A 16,869-nucleotide genomic window follows, 5' to 3' on the forward strand; every position below is an offset into this window, starting at 1 on the left:
GTATGATTTTCACTATACTACTTGACAGGTAAGAACACTGACACTGTAAGAACTTTTTTCCACCTAGATCAACAAGCCAACTCAGATTAGCATGAAAGTGCAATTTAGTAGCAGTTCTAATCAATATCAATAATCTATATTTTTTTCAAATTCCTTTCTCTGTGGTTAACTGCAATATACACTACCCAACATTGAAACTGGAACACCAGGATGAGGTGGCACGACAATTACGCAAATTTCAGGGTAGACACATGTCACCGAGTTATGTGAATGATATGAAATGTGTAGCTTTCCGGTGTACGGTGAAGAAGATACAAGGGACAGAACTTACAGACTGTTCAATATTCGTGCTGTTATTTCTGCTAGGGAAATCATTGTCTAAATTTGTTCTTGTCTCAGAGGACATGTGTAATAGCAGAGAATTCCAGGCTGTCATCAATGGAGGCAGTTCCAGCAGACATTATTTTACAAGGGGCATGGTACTTGAACAGAGAAGGGCAGGTTGGTTCATATGGCAAATCTCAGCTGACACACACCTAGATGCATCTACAGTGCACCGGCTGTGGCGACAATTGTTGGAGCAAGGAAATGTGGTAAGCTTGAGGGGTGCCGGTGCAGCCCGAATGATGGCAACATGTGTGGAGGATTGATGCATCCGCCGAAAAGTGGTAGCACATTTGCAAGCCACTTTTACCTCCATCCTGCAGCATGCTCAACAGCTTGGATGTTCCCATATCGACCAGAACCATTTGCCATTGATTGTTGGACAGTGGCCCGCACTTGTGGCATTCATTAAAAAGACTGCCATTGACCCCTGATCATAGATGCCAACATCTGTAATGGTGCTGTGTTTGAGCAATGTGGATGACAGAATGGCACAGGGTCATGCTCTCAGATGAGACACGTTTCTGTTTCTCCAGTGATAGTTGCCGTGTACAAGTGCGACATCGATGTGGAGACATGTCCTGGTTTGGGGCACAATTGCATACAATTCCAGGTCACCTCTACTTCATATTCAGGGCACTATGATGGCCCAACAATACGTAGATGATGTCCTGTGGCTGGTGACACTCCCCTACCTTAAGGAGATGCCCAGTGCCCTTTGTCAGCAGGATAAGGCCTGACCATATATTGCTCGCATCAGCCAAGGCCCTCTGCATATGGTGTACAGATGCTTCCCTCACCACCATTCTCTCCTGATCTCTTACCAATCGAACAGATCTGGTATGTGATTGGATGCCATTTGCAGACCCTGCCATTGCAATGTTCAGAAGATGAACTACAGCAAATGGTTGACAGGCAATGGAGAGCATTCCTCAGGATATCATCTGTAGTCTCATTGGCTCTGTACCTAGACGTGTTCTTTGTGTATCACTGTCCAAGGGAGTCCTACAGCCTGGTGAGTCGGCGCTGTTCTTGGTCTGTATTAAGCATACCATTTAAAAAAAAAGATCACTTATTATTCATTGCTGTCTCTCTCTGTTTGCCGAGTTTCATCACTTTCTGGCTACTTCTTCTTGGTGTTGCATTTTGAATGCTTGGTAGTGTACGTACATTTTTCAAGGATTGAATTTTCAAATGGACATAATATATATATCCTTTTACATAAATGCATTTAAAAATGAAATTCAAGAAAGGAGTGGTTTTGTAGCATTATTTTTACTCTACTGAATTTATCCAATAGACTATGCATCACAAATAACTACTTTTTTTAAAATCAAAAACTTTTCATTAAGTTTTGCTCCCCACCCCACTTGACTTGCACATATTACCCTTTTATATGTACTATATGAATCCTAAGTTTGTATATTTTTTATCACATTTAAGAAAAATTGTTTCTTTACTGATTATCCATTTCCATTTCACACATATCAACTGTGTAAAAGAATTTGACATATAAACTTTTATCTAAAATTAATATGGCCTTACTCCAGAAACACTGGAGGTAAACCATATCATGCTATACTTTTAAATTCCCAATAAACTACGGCTAAATCATTAGTTTAATGTGAACAAGTATTTTCAATACTTAATGCTGCAATCTATAACGTAATCCATTAAAAATTATCAATCATGCCCTTAGTTATAAACAGAAGAAATTGACATCTTCACTAAAGGAAAATCAATGTATTTCATCAGAAGAAAATTTTTCATGATTGCATTTTTGTTTGCATCTCACAGAATATAGTAGTACATTTTAAAAATTCCAACTTTTCATTTCTTTAGAAAACTCAATGGAATTCTCACTCAGTTCACTCTCTCTTTCTAAAAACCCTACAAATTACAACCAATGTTGAATTGACAATTTAGAAACAGTATGTTTTCCACATCCCCTTATATTTTTCTGATGTATACTGACTTCACACAAGCACTTAATGTACACTGATATGCCATTTAGAATATTAAGGACGGTAGATCATAAAACTACACATACAAATAAACAGGTTCAGATATGGCACATCATACACACACAAAAAAAAAAAAAAAAAAAAAAAAAATGATGCAACAAGAAGACATAAAGCAAATCGGACACAAATTGATATGCATACAGGTTTCGACGAAAAACGCAAAATTTTACATTTTGGCTGCTAATGAATGAACGGTTGCCGCTACAGCGCATCTGATCTGAGCAACTAGCAGGATATTTAAGAGCAGAAATTTCGATTTCAGGTCATAAAATTCTTCATGAATTTCATTCCGTGTACTCTGGTAAATAGTAACTATGCCTCACATACAGGTGCACGAACGATATGCGCAGATGTCAGAATTTGAGGGCTCAAAGAAGCCGGTTGGTCTTATCAGTGAATAGCTCGACATTTGAACAGGAGCAATGCCACTCCTGCTCAAATGTCCACCACTGCAAACAGGCTTGACGTTGTACACAGGTCAATGGTAGTTGACGCAAGAGGCACCGTGACCTCAGCCCTCTTTCTGTGAGCCGTCTGTGAATGGTCCTTGCAGTCACTGAAGCACTAGTTGCATGTACAATTGATGATAATGATGCATCTAGGGCTGTGAGTGCCACTCTGACGATTGCTGAACCATGGTGAGAATGGGTGAACCAACGGGTGAACCATGGCCGCACACGTCAGGAAGGAAGCAGTAGGACTAGAGAAACGACAGAACATGAAGACCGAGCAATCATCAGAGTGGCACTCACAGCCCTAGATGCATCATTATCATCAATTGTACGTGCAACTAGTATTTTTGTATAAATGGCATGCTTTAAGACAAAGAAATACTTTTAGAAATTACAATAAAATTATATAATACTATAAAATAATGAATAGTTCTTTTTCATAAAGATTTAAATTTTGAAACTGTTTAAGGAAATAATTGTTCAGACAGCCCATGAGACTAATAAAAAGTACCCAATTTTCTTTATGAAAAATATAGTATTTGTTATTTACAGTTAGTTTTATTTTTTTATTTTTTTTATTTTTTTTTAATACATTATGTGTATTTTCCCATGCTTACAGAAGAAACATGCAAAAGTTTTAAATAAAACTTACCAATCAAAGAATTTTGATCAATTCTCATAGGTTTATTGCATTTTAGCTGCGTGGACAAGAACAAACGATCACAATGACTTCTTGGCAATAAATTCATTCCATATTCAACAAACACAGGATGCAGAAGCAAATACTGAGGATCTGGCCTATAAATACTTTCAATTAGACAAATACCATAATATTTATATAAAAAGTGCTTTCAATTAGAATGTGCTAATACTTTTTAATAATTTTAAAATTAAGAGTAAAAAATTTAATATACAGTCAAACGTCTTTAATCCGGAATGATCTATAATCCGGATCTCAAAGCTACAAACTTTCATAAGCTAAGCTAAAGTTATCTAATTATGTATTTCAGTTAATGTTGCAGATTGCGTTGTTCCTTAATCTCCAAATTGGATCCAGCTTATTATTTTTTCCAGACTGTTAGAGCAATTTTATAAAAGTAAGCTTGAACTTTCGATTATGTCAAAAAGAATTTCCGATTCTGGAACTGCCAAAGGATCTACAAAGCGAAAGCATGTTTCGATGTCCATCAAACAAAAAGTGGAATAGCTGCAAAAAAATGGATAAAAGCATATCCTTTGTTTCTCTAACCATTCCAAAATATGTTTATCAATTTCACGCTGCTCTGCGGGGGGGGGGGGGACGTCGCAGTGTGCAATGAACTGGAAGAGTTGATCTGTCAGCACAATCCTTATCTTCAGGGCAGATGTTTTTATTTTATTCAGCTTATAATTCCTTACTAAAAGTAGTATTTCATCTCAATGTACTCTGACTTTGATATGATTTAAATCAAATTCTTCATCATTATAAATTTTACGCATGCGCGGGTTGAAAGAAATGTTTAATAAAGTAAACAAATAAATATTAAAGTTTTTTTTTTTTTTTTTTTTTGTGTGTGTGTTTGTGCGTGTAAATTTTGATACCCTTTAGATCATAATTGCTCTTTATTCCATAAGTTACCATTTCATATTTTTAATTTTATAATTTCTCCATGCCATCTTATCAGATTAAACTGATGATCTGTAATCCGGAAAAACCGATAATCCGGAATCGCCGAAGTCCCCACGAGTCCGGATTAAAGACTTTTGACTGTACCACAAACATTGAAAAATATCCTTCAAAAATTTAGTCGCATGAATATGGCTAAAGAATACCCTCCTCAATAGGGAGGGAGAATCTGTTATCCAAAACCCAGATAAGCCTTTTGTGGGGATCATAAGCCTTTTGAAAGTCAGAATTTAAATTTAGCAATCTTAATTACAATGTCTGCATGTTTATACTGAGGAACAATTACTCAAGAGAGTTTTAAGTTGGCATTTCTGACTGATATATAAATGACAATAAATTTCCAAGAATGGCAGTTTACTATAAAGAAAGCAAATAGATAATAATAGGGTAATTTTAAGTAGAATCCTGGATCTGCATGACAGTGCTGAGAACAGTAAATGTAAGCTTATATAACATCTCAAATCATAAATATGTATCAGATAGCATACCTGTTATGTGGCAAAACATTTAAGCATTCAGAAATGAATAACTGCAAGTTGTTAGGAAGAGCCTGCAAATAAGCATGTAAATATCCAGCTAAATACATAGCATATAAACTTAAATATTTTATATTTACCTCATTACTTGAGAAACAAGACATTCTTTAAAATTTTATATTATAAATATACTATACTCACTTCAAATTTTGTAACAGCATTATTCTTTTCAAGAAGGGAAGACAAAACATCAGAACCGTTTTCTAAAACGGATATTTATTCAGATTAAAATATGGAACTTCGATATTAAACCAAAACTGCAAATGCTACACATATGAAACAAAGGAACAATATTAATTTTCCTTATCTTTAAAATTTTATATCTGAAAAGTATCCTGCTATACTAATAAACTGAACACAAGTTCTAAATTCCTAGCCTATCTCTACATATAATAAAAGAAAGGGTCCATCTGTGTGTCTTTTGTTTGTGATGCGTGTTAGATCCAGGACTACGAAATTTGGTACATAGGTGCATCTAGACAAGAGCCAGTGCACCTCAAAGCAATTTTTTCAAAATTCGAATCAGATTTTTTAAATTTTACCCTTTTTAATGAAATCGCATCATTTTGAATAGTTTCATTCTTTTTTAGAAATGAGGTTTTGGCAACAGTTTTTCATTCAATGCTTTGTATGCTGGATTGCTGACTGGTGAAAAAATGAGATAAAATGCTGCTTATTTTCTTTTGATTTTTGGACACACAAGACGGACATCGCAATCTTCTTACTCTGACGCACATGTGTCTCACGAAGCACAACAGAAAGAATTTCCTTTCCCCCCTCTCTCTTTATTATCTAATGGCAAAGAGGTTTGGATATTTTGAATTATGTCATCCACAAAGCACAATTTTGATTGGTTATTGCTTTCTGATGATAGTTTCATTTTTTTAGAAATATGGTTTTGGCAACACTTTTCATTCATATCTTTGGATACTGGACTCCTGACTGTTTCCTCTTAAAAACATGATATTTATTGCTTATTTTATTGTAATTTTTTTATATTATGTTTTAATTATATATAAAGTTTTGCATAATTTTTTTTTAGGAAACAAAGTTTTTAACTTCCTTTACACCATTTGAATTCTTAAGATTTTGCAACGAAAAGTTGGTTAATTTATTTATTAGGATAATTGATATTTGCATTAAGGCATATTGCTTATTTAATTGTAATTTTTTTAATATATTTTTATTGAAATTTGTGGGTTTTTTTAATAAAGTTGTTCTGCAGAGTAAAATTCTGTTCATTTTTTTAAATTTAAAAGTGTTCCCTTGGGGCATTTTCCCAGTACATTTAAAAGCCGGACGAAGGCTGGCCGTGTGGCGGCTAGTATTTAATAAATGAATGTACAATATTTTCCAAAATTGTACAATGGCTAGAAATAAAATTCTATAGACTTTCATAAATACTTGTTAACTATTATTAATTAAACATACCAAAATATTAAACTAAAAAATATGCACAAAAATGATGATTACTCAAGAAAGTTTCATGTTGAATATAATAAAACTGACCCACCGTATCACCAGACAGTTATGGTGTTATAGAAATTAACATATTTATAAAATGAATAAATAAGATGTGTCAGTTTGGTATAGGAAAATTACCTTCAATATGGAGTATGATCTCCCCTGGAAGCAATGCAACACACACAATGACATACAATACTGTTAACTATGAAGTTTGTCAGTTCTGTACAAAGTGACATTGCTCTTGCAAAGCAGTTGACATTGTTCTTGCAAAGCAGTTGCAAAGATGGCAAGAGTATGAAGAGGATTGAGAGCAGCTCTGTCTTCCTAAAGCATCCCAAATATGCTTGATAGGATTTAGGCCCAGTGATTGAGTTGGTCACTCAATGCAGAGATATGTTTGCTGTTGTAGGTAATCATCCACGATCTGAGCCCTATGCAGTCTAGCGTTGTCACCTATTGCCCCGGCATAAGGGCACACATAAGCATTAAGGATGTCCCCTCTGCAGGACTGAGCATTAATGGTTCCATGTGGGAAGACTTGGAAGTCCGTGCGTTAACCCAAAGAAATACCAAACCAAACACAGACACCGTATGCATTTCTTTCATGAATGCTTGATGGATGATAACAGATTTCAGATTCCCTAAAAATCAAATAATGTCTACTAACACTTCGAAGGCTAAACATGGACTCATCCATAAAGAGAACAGCTGGCTATTGATCAGTTGTCCAATGGACATGCTGACGTGCCTACCTAAAATGTCCCTCCTACTACATGATATTAATGGCATGCAAATGGCTGGCTGCCTCACATGCAGACCTCATTCATAGAAGCTTCTATGTGCAGTTGACATTGGCAAGTCAGTAGCTGCAGCAAGGGAGGATCTGAGTTGAGGTTCTGTTCCTTCGTGCACATAATAATAAATATCGTCCTCAGTGCTCATCGTAACAGTTGATCATCCTTGGCTGAGCGTCCTGGATGGTGAAGCTACAGTTAGAAATTATTGCCAAAGTCTATGCACCACAAGACTTGAACTTAGCCATCTGTCTGACTTTGTCCTGCCTCTAGTCTCCCAATAACTCTCCAATGCAGTTCTTTGGGCAAATGATGCCTGAAGGTCATTGTTACACATTGACTATCCCAGATTTCTTATCTCAGTATCACATCGAAATTTGCAGACTTCCTCCTTGCAGATGATGTATTTTCACTGCAGCAAGACTAATTTGCATACTGCAGTTTTGCTCAGCTATTCTTATTTGACAACATATTCACATTTTATATGGATTGGCTTATTTTTGAAGAGTTATTGCAATTTCCGTGATTTTTCTTTAGTTTTTGGAAAATTAGGAAAATTAGCGCATAGCAATGTGTTGTTGCTTTTTTGACTTAACTCACCTTTCTGACAGTAACATCAAAACAAGCCCACGAAATTCATCATGACATTGAGCGTAAGACTGTGCCTGTCATTGGAAAGAGCCATATCATTATGTATTTAAAGCTGCGTTCACACTGGCCCATTGTTCCAACTAAAATTCCCTAAAGGGATAAACAGATAAACTGATGTTTGCTTTTCCCGCGGCGGGGGGAAAATACAGTTAGAACACACAGGAACGATGATATGGTAAGATGTGTAGATCCTGCACTGTGCCGCGTATGATATTTCATATTATGTTTCAATCACGTTGTTATTGTTTTCAATAAATAATCAAAAGACAACTACTGTGAATTAAATGAATGACTCAACACATCAGAGCAAAGATATCACAGGCATCAAGCGTCAAAGCATAAAAAAATACTTTCTGTGCACGTCAGTTCACACCCGTGAGGCATCTTTCGCTTTAAAAGTTGTCATATGCTCGCACTAGATGGCGCTTCATATCGGAAACTTTGGGAAAAACTTGAAACTTTTCTGTGGTATTTTGACTTTTTACGATTACATTTTTTAATTAAAATGGATTTAATTTCTGCTTGATTAAAACTTATTTCACTTCTTGCTTTGTGTAAGAGAAGCAGAACGCAAAATTTTTGTGTGGTATTTTGACTTTTTATGATTACATTTCTTAATTAAAATGGATTTAATTTCTGCTCGATTAAAACATATTTTACTTCTTGCTTTGTGTAAGAGAAGCAGAATGCAGTGGTTTTTATTAATATGTGAGAGATGACTGCAGTAAGGAGATGCAAATAATTTAATTGAAGAAATGTGCTTGAACGAAATGAAATTTTGTTTAATTACTTTTGCATGACACCTCATCAATTTGATGAATTTCTAGCATGCATTGAACTATTTATTCAAAAAGCAGAACAATAAATTTGTCAGAATATCCCAGAAAAGGATCATTGTATACATCTAACTTAATTTATTTCTGATTTTTTTAATGATAATTAAAAAATCCTAATTTCATTATTCTATTTTGGAAAGTAAATTTTTCATGTGGTATAATTAGAATACCATAAACATTTTTGCATGATGTAAGAACTTTTCTTAAATGCTTTCTTAAATAAACTTCCCTTAATCAGTTTAAATAATGCAATAAAAAGTATATTTTGTTTAAATATATATAGGATTTACAGCATTACTAAATTAAATATCACACTTAAAAAAAGCAGTTATTTTTAAACTAATAAACAACAACAGTTTAAAAAAATTATTTTCTGCCTTAGGTACATATTTTTTACCTTAAATGTAACAGTAATTACTTCAATTAGCCCTTCATATATTAATGAACGGCCACTGTCTAAAGGTTTCTTTTATAAGGTCACTTTTATCTAAAACTCATTTGAAGTAACTGCATTTTATATAATACTTCTTTTTCTGCATTAAAAATTGAATTCCACAATTAGCAAATTTGCTAATGCTCATGCCAATATTTTTTTAATTAGTGAAAAATTATCGTCAAGATTAAACCTGTGGAAAAGTGGTCATGCATGTTAAAAAAAAAAAAAAAAAACATGAAACCATTAAAATGCATAGTAGTATTCCTTGAAATCAGATACATACTAGCGAGTTTCTTTTCTGTATAAATAACAGTTTTTAAAATTTTTTTAAACAAATGGTTTACTTGTCACCACTCGTTTAAAATTCAGAACTCAATAATTTTTTTATTTACATAAAACAGCAACTTTATACTAATACCAGTATCACTTTTGCTAGTCTCGTGTCAGCCAAAATAGAATCAGATCATAGTAGCCAGTTCTTCTTATGAATTATACCAAAGGCTCGTTGTCAAAAGAAGGATAATGCACAGAATGATGAGCGAAAATTAGGTATGTATAAATGAAATGAAAAATAAGTGCAAGTTTCTTGTGTCACCCCCCAAAAAAGTCGCAACAGATTAAAAAAAAAAGTATATATTCGTACCACCATCAAAGGTAGGAAACAGCAAGGCACAAACCCACCATTAGAAGCCCCTAGTAAAAGCTGAGTTTTGTACTTAAGAAAGCGTGTTACCTCCGCGCTAAGGTACCTTGCAAGTAAGCATCGTTTTCAAACTTCACGTTCAGGAAATTGAAGAAGCCTCAGGGCTCCATAATATTTTCTGTAAATATATTTTTTTTAAATATTAATTCCATTACAACACCACTCTGGTGAGGCTTGAATCCAAAATCTTTAACTCAAGAAGCCAATGTCTTATCCACTAGGCAACAAGAGCAACCTTAAACTGATGTGGACATATTTTAAGAAAAATTCAAAATCTGGGATTTCAAAATCTATCACTATTTTCTCACAACGAGCTATTGCTTTAGATTATTCTGTAAAAATTATCAACCATACATCGTTTATGGTTGATTATTAAGGTTTATTACTACTAATAAACTTGAGAATTTTCCTTTAAATAAGTTATAAAGCTATTTATTCTATTAGCGTATGCATTTTTTTAAATTAAGATTAGTCCATTTGACTTTTTTCATCAAGAATTTTTGAAAGGGCAATCATTTAAAAACCATGACATGAACTGGACATTTGAAATGAGATGCCTGAAATTGACGCAGCAAGCGTAAAAAAGCTGAAGTTAAATCAACTCACGCAGTCTCTGGACATCCGGCAAATGCTGCCTCTGAACTTGCTTCTAATTGTTTAACGTTTTACGTGCGAACATATGACCGCGTTGGTGTGAACGCAGCTTAACTACTACATCAGAATGTGTCAATAAGCTTTATCACAGGGTTAAACACAGAACTGCATATGTAATTAGCATGGGCCTTGGGAACCTGCTAGATAATAGTATGATTCTGCCCAAATCTGGCCCAATTTTATAAAATACACTGAGAAGATGGATCAAAATGTCTGCCATCCGTCTTCTCCTAACAACAACCATTTGAAAGGACTTTTTTATCATCATGTATTTTAAATGATGTGGTGTGGTGTATTTAATTCTGGCAAAGCACACTAGGGCTATCTGCCTAAGGGGAGGGATGCCTTTGTGGAGGGCTTTCTAAGGGAAACTGGCTTGTATACACGTTACACATGGGGAAAACCACGAAAACACCCATGCAGCCAGCTCGTTTGCAGGATTCGAACCTCGGACTGAACTACCAGTGTTCAGCGACTTTACCGCTTGGCCACTGGTAGGCCTGTATTTTAAATGCCCCATAAAGCAAAAGCACTATAAATTAAAAAATATCAAGGTCTTCTTGTGTCATCCCCCAAAAGGATTGTCTTTCAGGATTTGAGCCCATCGCAATGATACAGTAGTGACTATATTGATTAGGGTGGCAATAAATATCAATTAGATACATTGACACAAAATAAAAATATAAATTATTAAACATATTTATTGCTCTTAAATCATTTAAGTTTAATTTGAAATAGGAAGTAAAGATTTTATTGCACATCAAACGACAACATTCTAAGAGCTGACCATTTGCCAAGCAATTAAGAAAGTTAAAAAAACTTTTTTATTTTGGAATGCACACACTATGTAGGGTTGATTAATATCCTGGTAGTGTTAATAATGTAAATCCTGGTAATGTTAAGTAATGGCACACAAATTTGGAAAGATTTCACTATATGTTTCTAATGTCCAAACATTTTGCATTAATAATACAAGATAAACAAAGTCCTGTAAATAATCACTTGTTAAACTACAAATATTAAAAAAATGTAAAGTGCAACATAGAAAATAGTAAAAAAAAAAAAAATCTGAAAGCTTTTAGAATTTACATTATGCCTAAAGGGGCGTTTTTTAAATATTTTGTGCGTCACCTTTATTTATTAAATATGTTCTTCGCATATGTTAAACCATGAAATTCGATTCAACAATATCGCAAAATAATTTTAAAATGAGCATATCTTTAGAATTTCTGTTACACAGTCTTGCGCACTGAAGATATATTTTTTTCCCCCCACACAGTGTTATCATTGCTCGCTTTGACATCGTTGAGTTTGCTAATCGAAAATTCGTTAAAGTGTTACAAAATATGAAATCTATAATAAAACAAATTCCAAATTTGGGCTTCAGGATGCCCATATTGGGTGCAGGATTACGTAATTGAAAATTGGATGGCTCTAGGTGCCATTGTTTTATCACAATGCAAGAAACATACATACAGAGTTCGCAAACATTTCTGCACATGAAAATTAAATACTTTTATGGACTTTTAAGGAACATTAATGAAAAAAAAATAAAAAAATAAGGACTTATCAACAAGTGGGAACTGAATAAATTCAATTAAAGATATTAGCTATGCCTGAACTTCATTTCTGTGATACCATACTAAGAATAAAATAGATCCACAAGTAGAATGCATTATAATTAAAAATGATTTAATAAACATAATTATAAAAAAATTTGAGGATAAAATCAACTAAATCAAATAAAATTTATCAGGTAGCAATAAATATTTTACCCTTATAATAGTTGGACATAGTTGAAAGAATATTAGTACATCTTATTTACATTTTACTTATGGTTAGCTTTATGTTGATTTTTTTCTTTTATGCTTCATTTTGTCAAGCACTTGCTCAGTTTAGAGGTTTAGTAAATAGTAGGTAGGTTTTATGTCATATGGCATACATTGAAATGAGAAGTAAAATCATAATCAGCATGAAGACTGGCTGTTGCCCCGGCTGCTGCTTACCCAGAGAAAGGCCTGCTGATCAGAACAAACCTGAAAGCCTGATGTAGGCATGGTTGGCAAGTTTTGAAAGTTAGTTGTGTTCTGCATGTCTGATGCAGTTAGTGTCATAACTTTGTGTACAGTCCTGGGGTTGTAACTCAGTTAATATATTTTTTGGTTCTAACAAGCAACTAAAGCATCAGATGTGATAAGTTGTTCTGTATTATTTTAAGTCTCACTAGATGCAAAGAATTAAGTTTCACATTTTTGTGCTGTATCTTTTGATCATGGTAAAGATTCATTATGTACCTATGAAATTTCACTTTATCTGATAAAAGTTAAATAGTCCAAAACCCCTGACAGACTTGAAGCTATGTCTGAAAGTAACTAAAGTCAAATAAAGGTTTAAATAAACCTCTTATTTAAAAAGACCAGAGACCTTTGACCTTAGGCATGTTATTATGCTAGCAAAATACAGCTTACGGTGATCCTATTAAAAAGGAACAGTCAAATTCAAACTAAAAATGAGGACTACACAATTTAATTTTAATCTTAGCTGGCTCAGTAACACATCATAACAAACTTGTAACTTGTCGCAATGCGTAACAAATTTAAATATCGGCAGCGATAATGCAAAGATGAATATTTACAAATTACCAGAACTGGTAGGAACTAATGTAGTATGCAAACAGAGGCCAAAAACACATTCTGTCTTACAACCCCAAAACCTCAGTTTAAAAAAACTTATCTAAATGATTTTCCTTCTGGTGAGGAAATGGAAAAGGAAAATTATAGCAAAGGCTGAAATCATAAACAACTGCTTAATTTACATAATAATAACTGTACATATCTCTGAAGAATAATTTTCTTTCTCTTTATGTATCCGGTTTCTTTCTTCAATATGCTTCCTCTTCATTTTAAAATTTTTGGATTTAATTACAGATTTCTGTTATTAAAAAAAAACTAAATGCATTTAGATTGCATAGGAAAAGTGCTAATTTTATTTCTTTTGTAATATGAACATTCAGAATAAATATAAAATGATATATGGTAAGGGCTGGTTACAAAGCCCGTGCAGTAGAATTTTTAGAATTTAGTGACACACTGAGCAACAGAATCTAGAAATGGCAAAATTTTAGAATTTAAGAAGGCACTAGGCAGCAGAATTTAGGATTCACAGAGATTGCATCAAGTGAGAAAATGCGTAGCGCCAGCCCTGTGTATGATGCAGACACGTAGCTAGGGTTTTCAGCACCCGGGGTTAATTGAAGATGGTATTAACACATAAATGGATGTCACCAGACACAAGCTTATATTATTTTCTTTCATGGACAGGCATTCATAGAAAGGAATTTTTCTATTAATAAAGAATCTGAAAACTGACAATTTAAAAGATTCATCTTATATGTCTGAATTCATCAGCATCAGATGTTTCCTCTTGCCCCACCCTAGTTATGCCAGTGATGATGCATTGAGACACATAAGATGAATCGTTTAAATTATCAGTTTTCAATTTCTTTATAAATAGAAAAACTCCTTTCTATAAATGTCTGTCCATGTGATAAGATTAGAAGCATTTCGGATATTTTCTACGCTTGTGTGTAGTGAAATGTAGAGAAAACAAAGGGAAGGTGAACATGTTAAGAAAAAGACTTCTAGTATCAGAAGTAAAACATTCAAATATTACGTTTTCATTTTTCTCCCTAAAATTCTCCAAAAAATAAAAGTTCATCCCAAACTTTCTGTAAAATACATCCATTACGTGTTAATACCATGATAACATTTTTTTGGAATCTTCTAGATTCGCAAGTCTATAACTCTTGCTATCAAATCCTTCTAAACTTTTCAAGTTGCAATGTCTAAAATATTAAAGAAAAATTACCCTACCAATTCTGTAACAACAAAAAGCCAGAAATATGTTAAAAAAAAATAAGAGGAAAACAGTGTAAAATTAATTTTATAGAAAAAAACTGATGCATATTGAGACAACTACACAAGAAGAACTCATACCATGAAAAAATTAAAACGAAGGCTGCTATGACGTGATGACCACGCATGCGCAGTTTAGCCGAATGGCCTGCAACGCCTCTCTCTCATGAGACTTACGAGAGAAGAGTAGTTAGTAGCGCAGTAACGAAGGTAATGTGCTGTATGTCAGCGTGGATGCAAAATATGCAGTTATACTTGTGTGTTAATCGTTTGACTTATTATTTTGTTTGTGTGTTAATAAAGTTTTTGTGCCGTTAAAATGGCTGGTTTATGCAATGCCCACATTACGATACATCTACGGTAGAAATTAAATACATATCCAGAACCTACCCACCCAAGAAGAAGGATATGACAGTGGTGTCAGAACAGGAGGATATGTCATTCTGCAAAATTCACGGATAAACGCATAAGTGAGTCTTCAGAAAGGTAAGAAATATGTTCAATTTATTTTGTGGTAAAGTGAAATTCAAGGTTACAAAAATGGCTGAAGAGCTAACGAAATCTAAGAAAGAACGGAAAGTTATTCGTTCAGCAATTACTAAAGTAACAAATTCTATTGAATCATTCATTGCAGCCAGTAACCTTGAAGACCTTGAAGAATCACTGGAAATTTTAAAAGTAAAAGCTATTTCTTTGAGAGCGTTAGATGAAAGAATTAAAACTTTGACTGATGTTAATGACATTGAAACCGAAATCGAAAGTGCCTTGGAATACGAAGAAAAGATTGTGAAATGGAGCTTTAGACGCACAAAATTATTGAAAGAAAAAAGAAATAGCAATAAGCTTTTCTTTATCTCCAGAAAACTACGACGAAGCTTTTAAAATTCTCAAAGAGAGATATGGTTGAAAAGATCTCCTTATTAATTCTTACATGCATAAACTTTTAAATTTACGGCCTGTCCAAAGTTTCAATGATATTAATTCTTTGAGGGAATTGCATGACACCTGCAACGTACAAGTAAGGTCACTAAATTCGATAGGGGTTAAGACCGAATCGTATGAAATTTACTACACCTTTTGTTAATGAAATGCATACCTCAGGATATAACGCTTGATTTTGCTTGTCAAAACGCAGATGAGGAAACTTTTAATGTCGACAACCTCATGAAATTTCTAAAACGGGAATTTGAAAGTCACAAACGAACTTCATTAAATTTATTTTATTCTAAGAGTCACGCTAATTCTCTTGGAAGGCATTCTCAACCCAATGAAAAGCAAAACAACTTCCACACTCGGAATTCATTCAACACCAACAAATTTGGCGCCAGCTATTCCCCTAATGTAAGCAAAATTGCAGTTGTTCGAACTTTCTCTTGCTTATTTTGTGAAACCGAAAATCATGTTTCGGAACAATGCGTTATGTTTCCGGAAGAAAGGAAAAAGAGTTTAAAGGCTTCTAATCGGTGCTTTCTTTGTTTCAAAAGGAACTGTAGAACAAAAAATTGTCCTTCTCAATTAAAATGTTCAAAATGTAATTCTAAGTATCATAATATATTGTTGCATGAAGATAAGGAAAGGGTTGCTAAGGAAGAAATTAAGAATAATTCTAACGCCGTAACTACAAAGATTTCTTCTAAATATTTTACTGAGAATCAAGAAGTTAAAGAATTAATAGATGACTTGCCAACCGTTAAACTTATATGTGATGGTAAATTAATTAATGCAGTAGCAGATACAGGCACGCAATTAACCGTTGTCAAGGCCGACATTGTACCAGAAAAATATCGTACGCCACATGGAAGTGTTATCCTCACGTCAGCTTTCAGGCAACCTTTAAAAGCTCCTCTCATTAAACTACCTTTAGTAATATATTCTGAAAATAATAAATTTCTGTCACCTATTTTTATAACATGTGCAATGGTGGATAAGTTATGTAATGATTTACGCTTGTCGTTAAGTGCTTTTAATGAGTTAAGGAGAGATGATAAAAGCAAGTTTAATTTTGAATGTAGAAATGTAAACGTTACTACTGATAGTTTCGGTGAAATGCCTTTTCATGAAACTGAAAATTTTGACGAAATACTTAACCATGATAGGGAAAACCTAATTAATGAAAAATGTAATGAAACTGTTAAGAAGATAATAGAATGTTGTGCTCTTGTATACGAAGATACAGGTAAGGATGGTTCCAAAGGTAGCACGAGACACGATCAATGTGTTTCGGATTCAGAACTGTTTCGAGTGCAACAAATAAATGACCCATCTTTAAAAACATGCTGGCAAAATGCTAAGAACAGAAGTAATAACTTTATTGTTATTGACAACTTTTTGTATCATAAAGATAAAGTTTTA

General features: G+C 33.8%; 1 protein-coding gene across 3 annotated transcripts in view; it reads right to left on the reverse strand.

Moving 5' to 3' along the window:
• Nucleotides 1-16,869, reverse strand: part of LOC118182946 (TBC domain-containing protein kinase-like protein) — a 140,853-nt gene that overhangs the window by 76,883 nt on the left and 47,101 nt on the right. For all 3 annotated transcript variants that reach the window (XM_035352329.2, XM_035352328.2, XM_035352327.2), the window contains exons 8-10: nt 5,204-5,265; nt 5,015-5,076; nt 3,513-3,658 (exon numbers count right to left, since the gene is read on the reverse strand). In XM_035352329.2, the coding sequence (XP_035208220.1) occupies nt 3,513-3,658; nt 5,015-5,076; nt 5,204-5,265 (270 nt within the window). The remainder of the gene's footprint in view (nt 1-3,512; nt 3,659-5,014; nt 5,077-5,203; nt 5,266-16,869) is intronic.

Source organism: Stegodyphus dumicola, chromosome X2 (assembly GCF_044657685.1).
Source record: "Stegodyphus dumicola isolate Sdum_Otavi_A_Nest chromosome X2, ASM4465768v1".
Lineage (NCBI taxonomy): Eukaryota > Metazoa > Arthropoda > Arachnida > Araneae > Eresidae > Stegodyphus > Stegodyphus dumicola.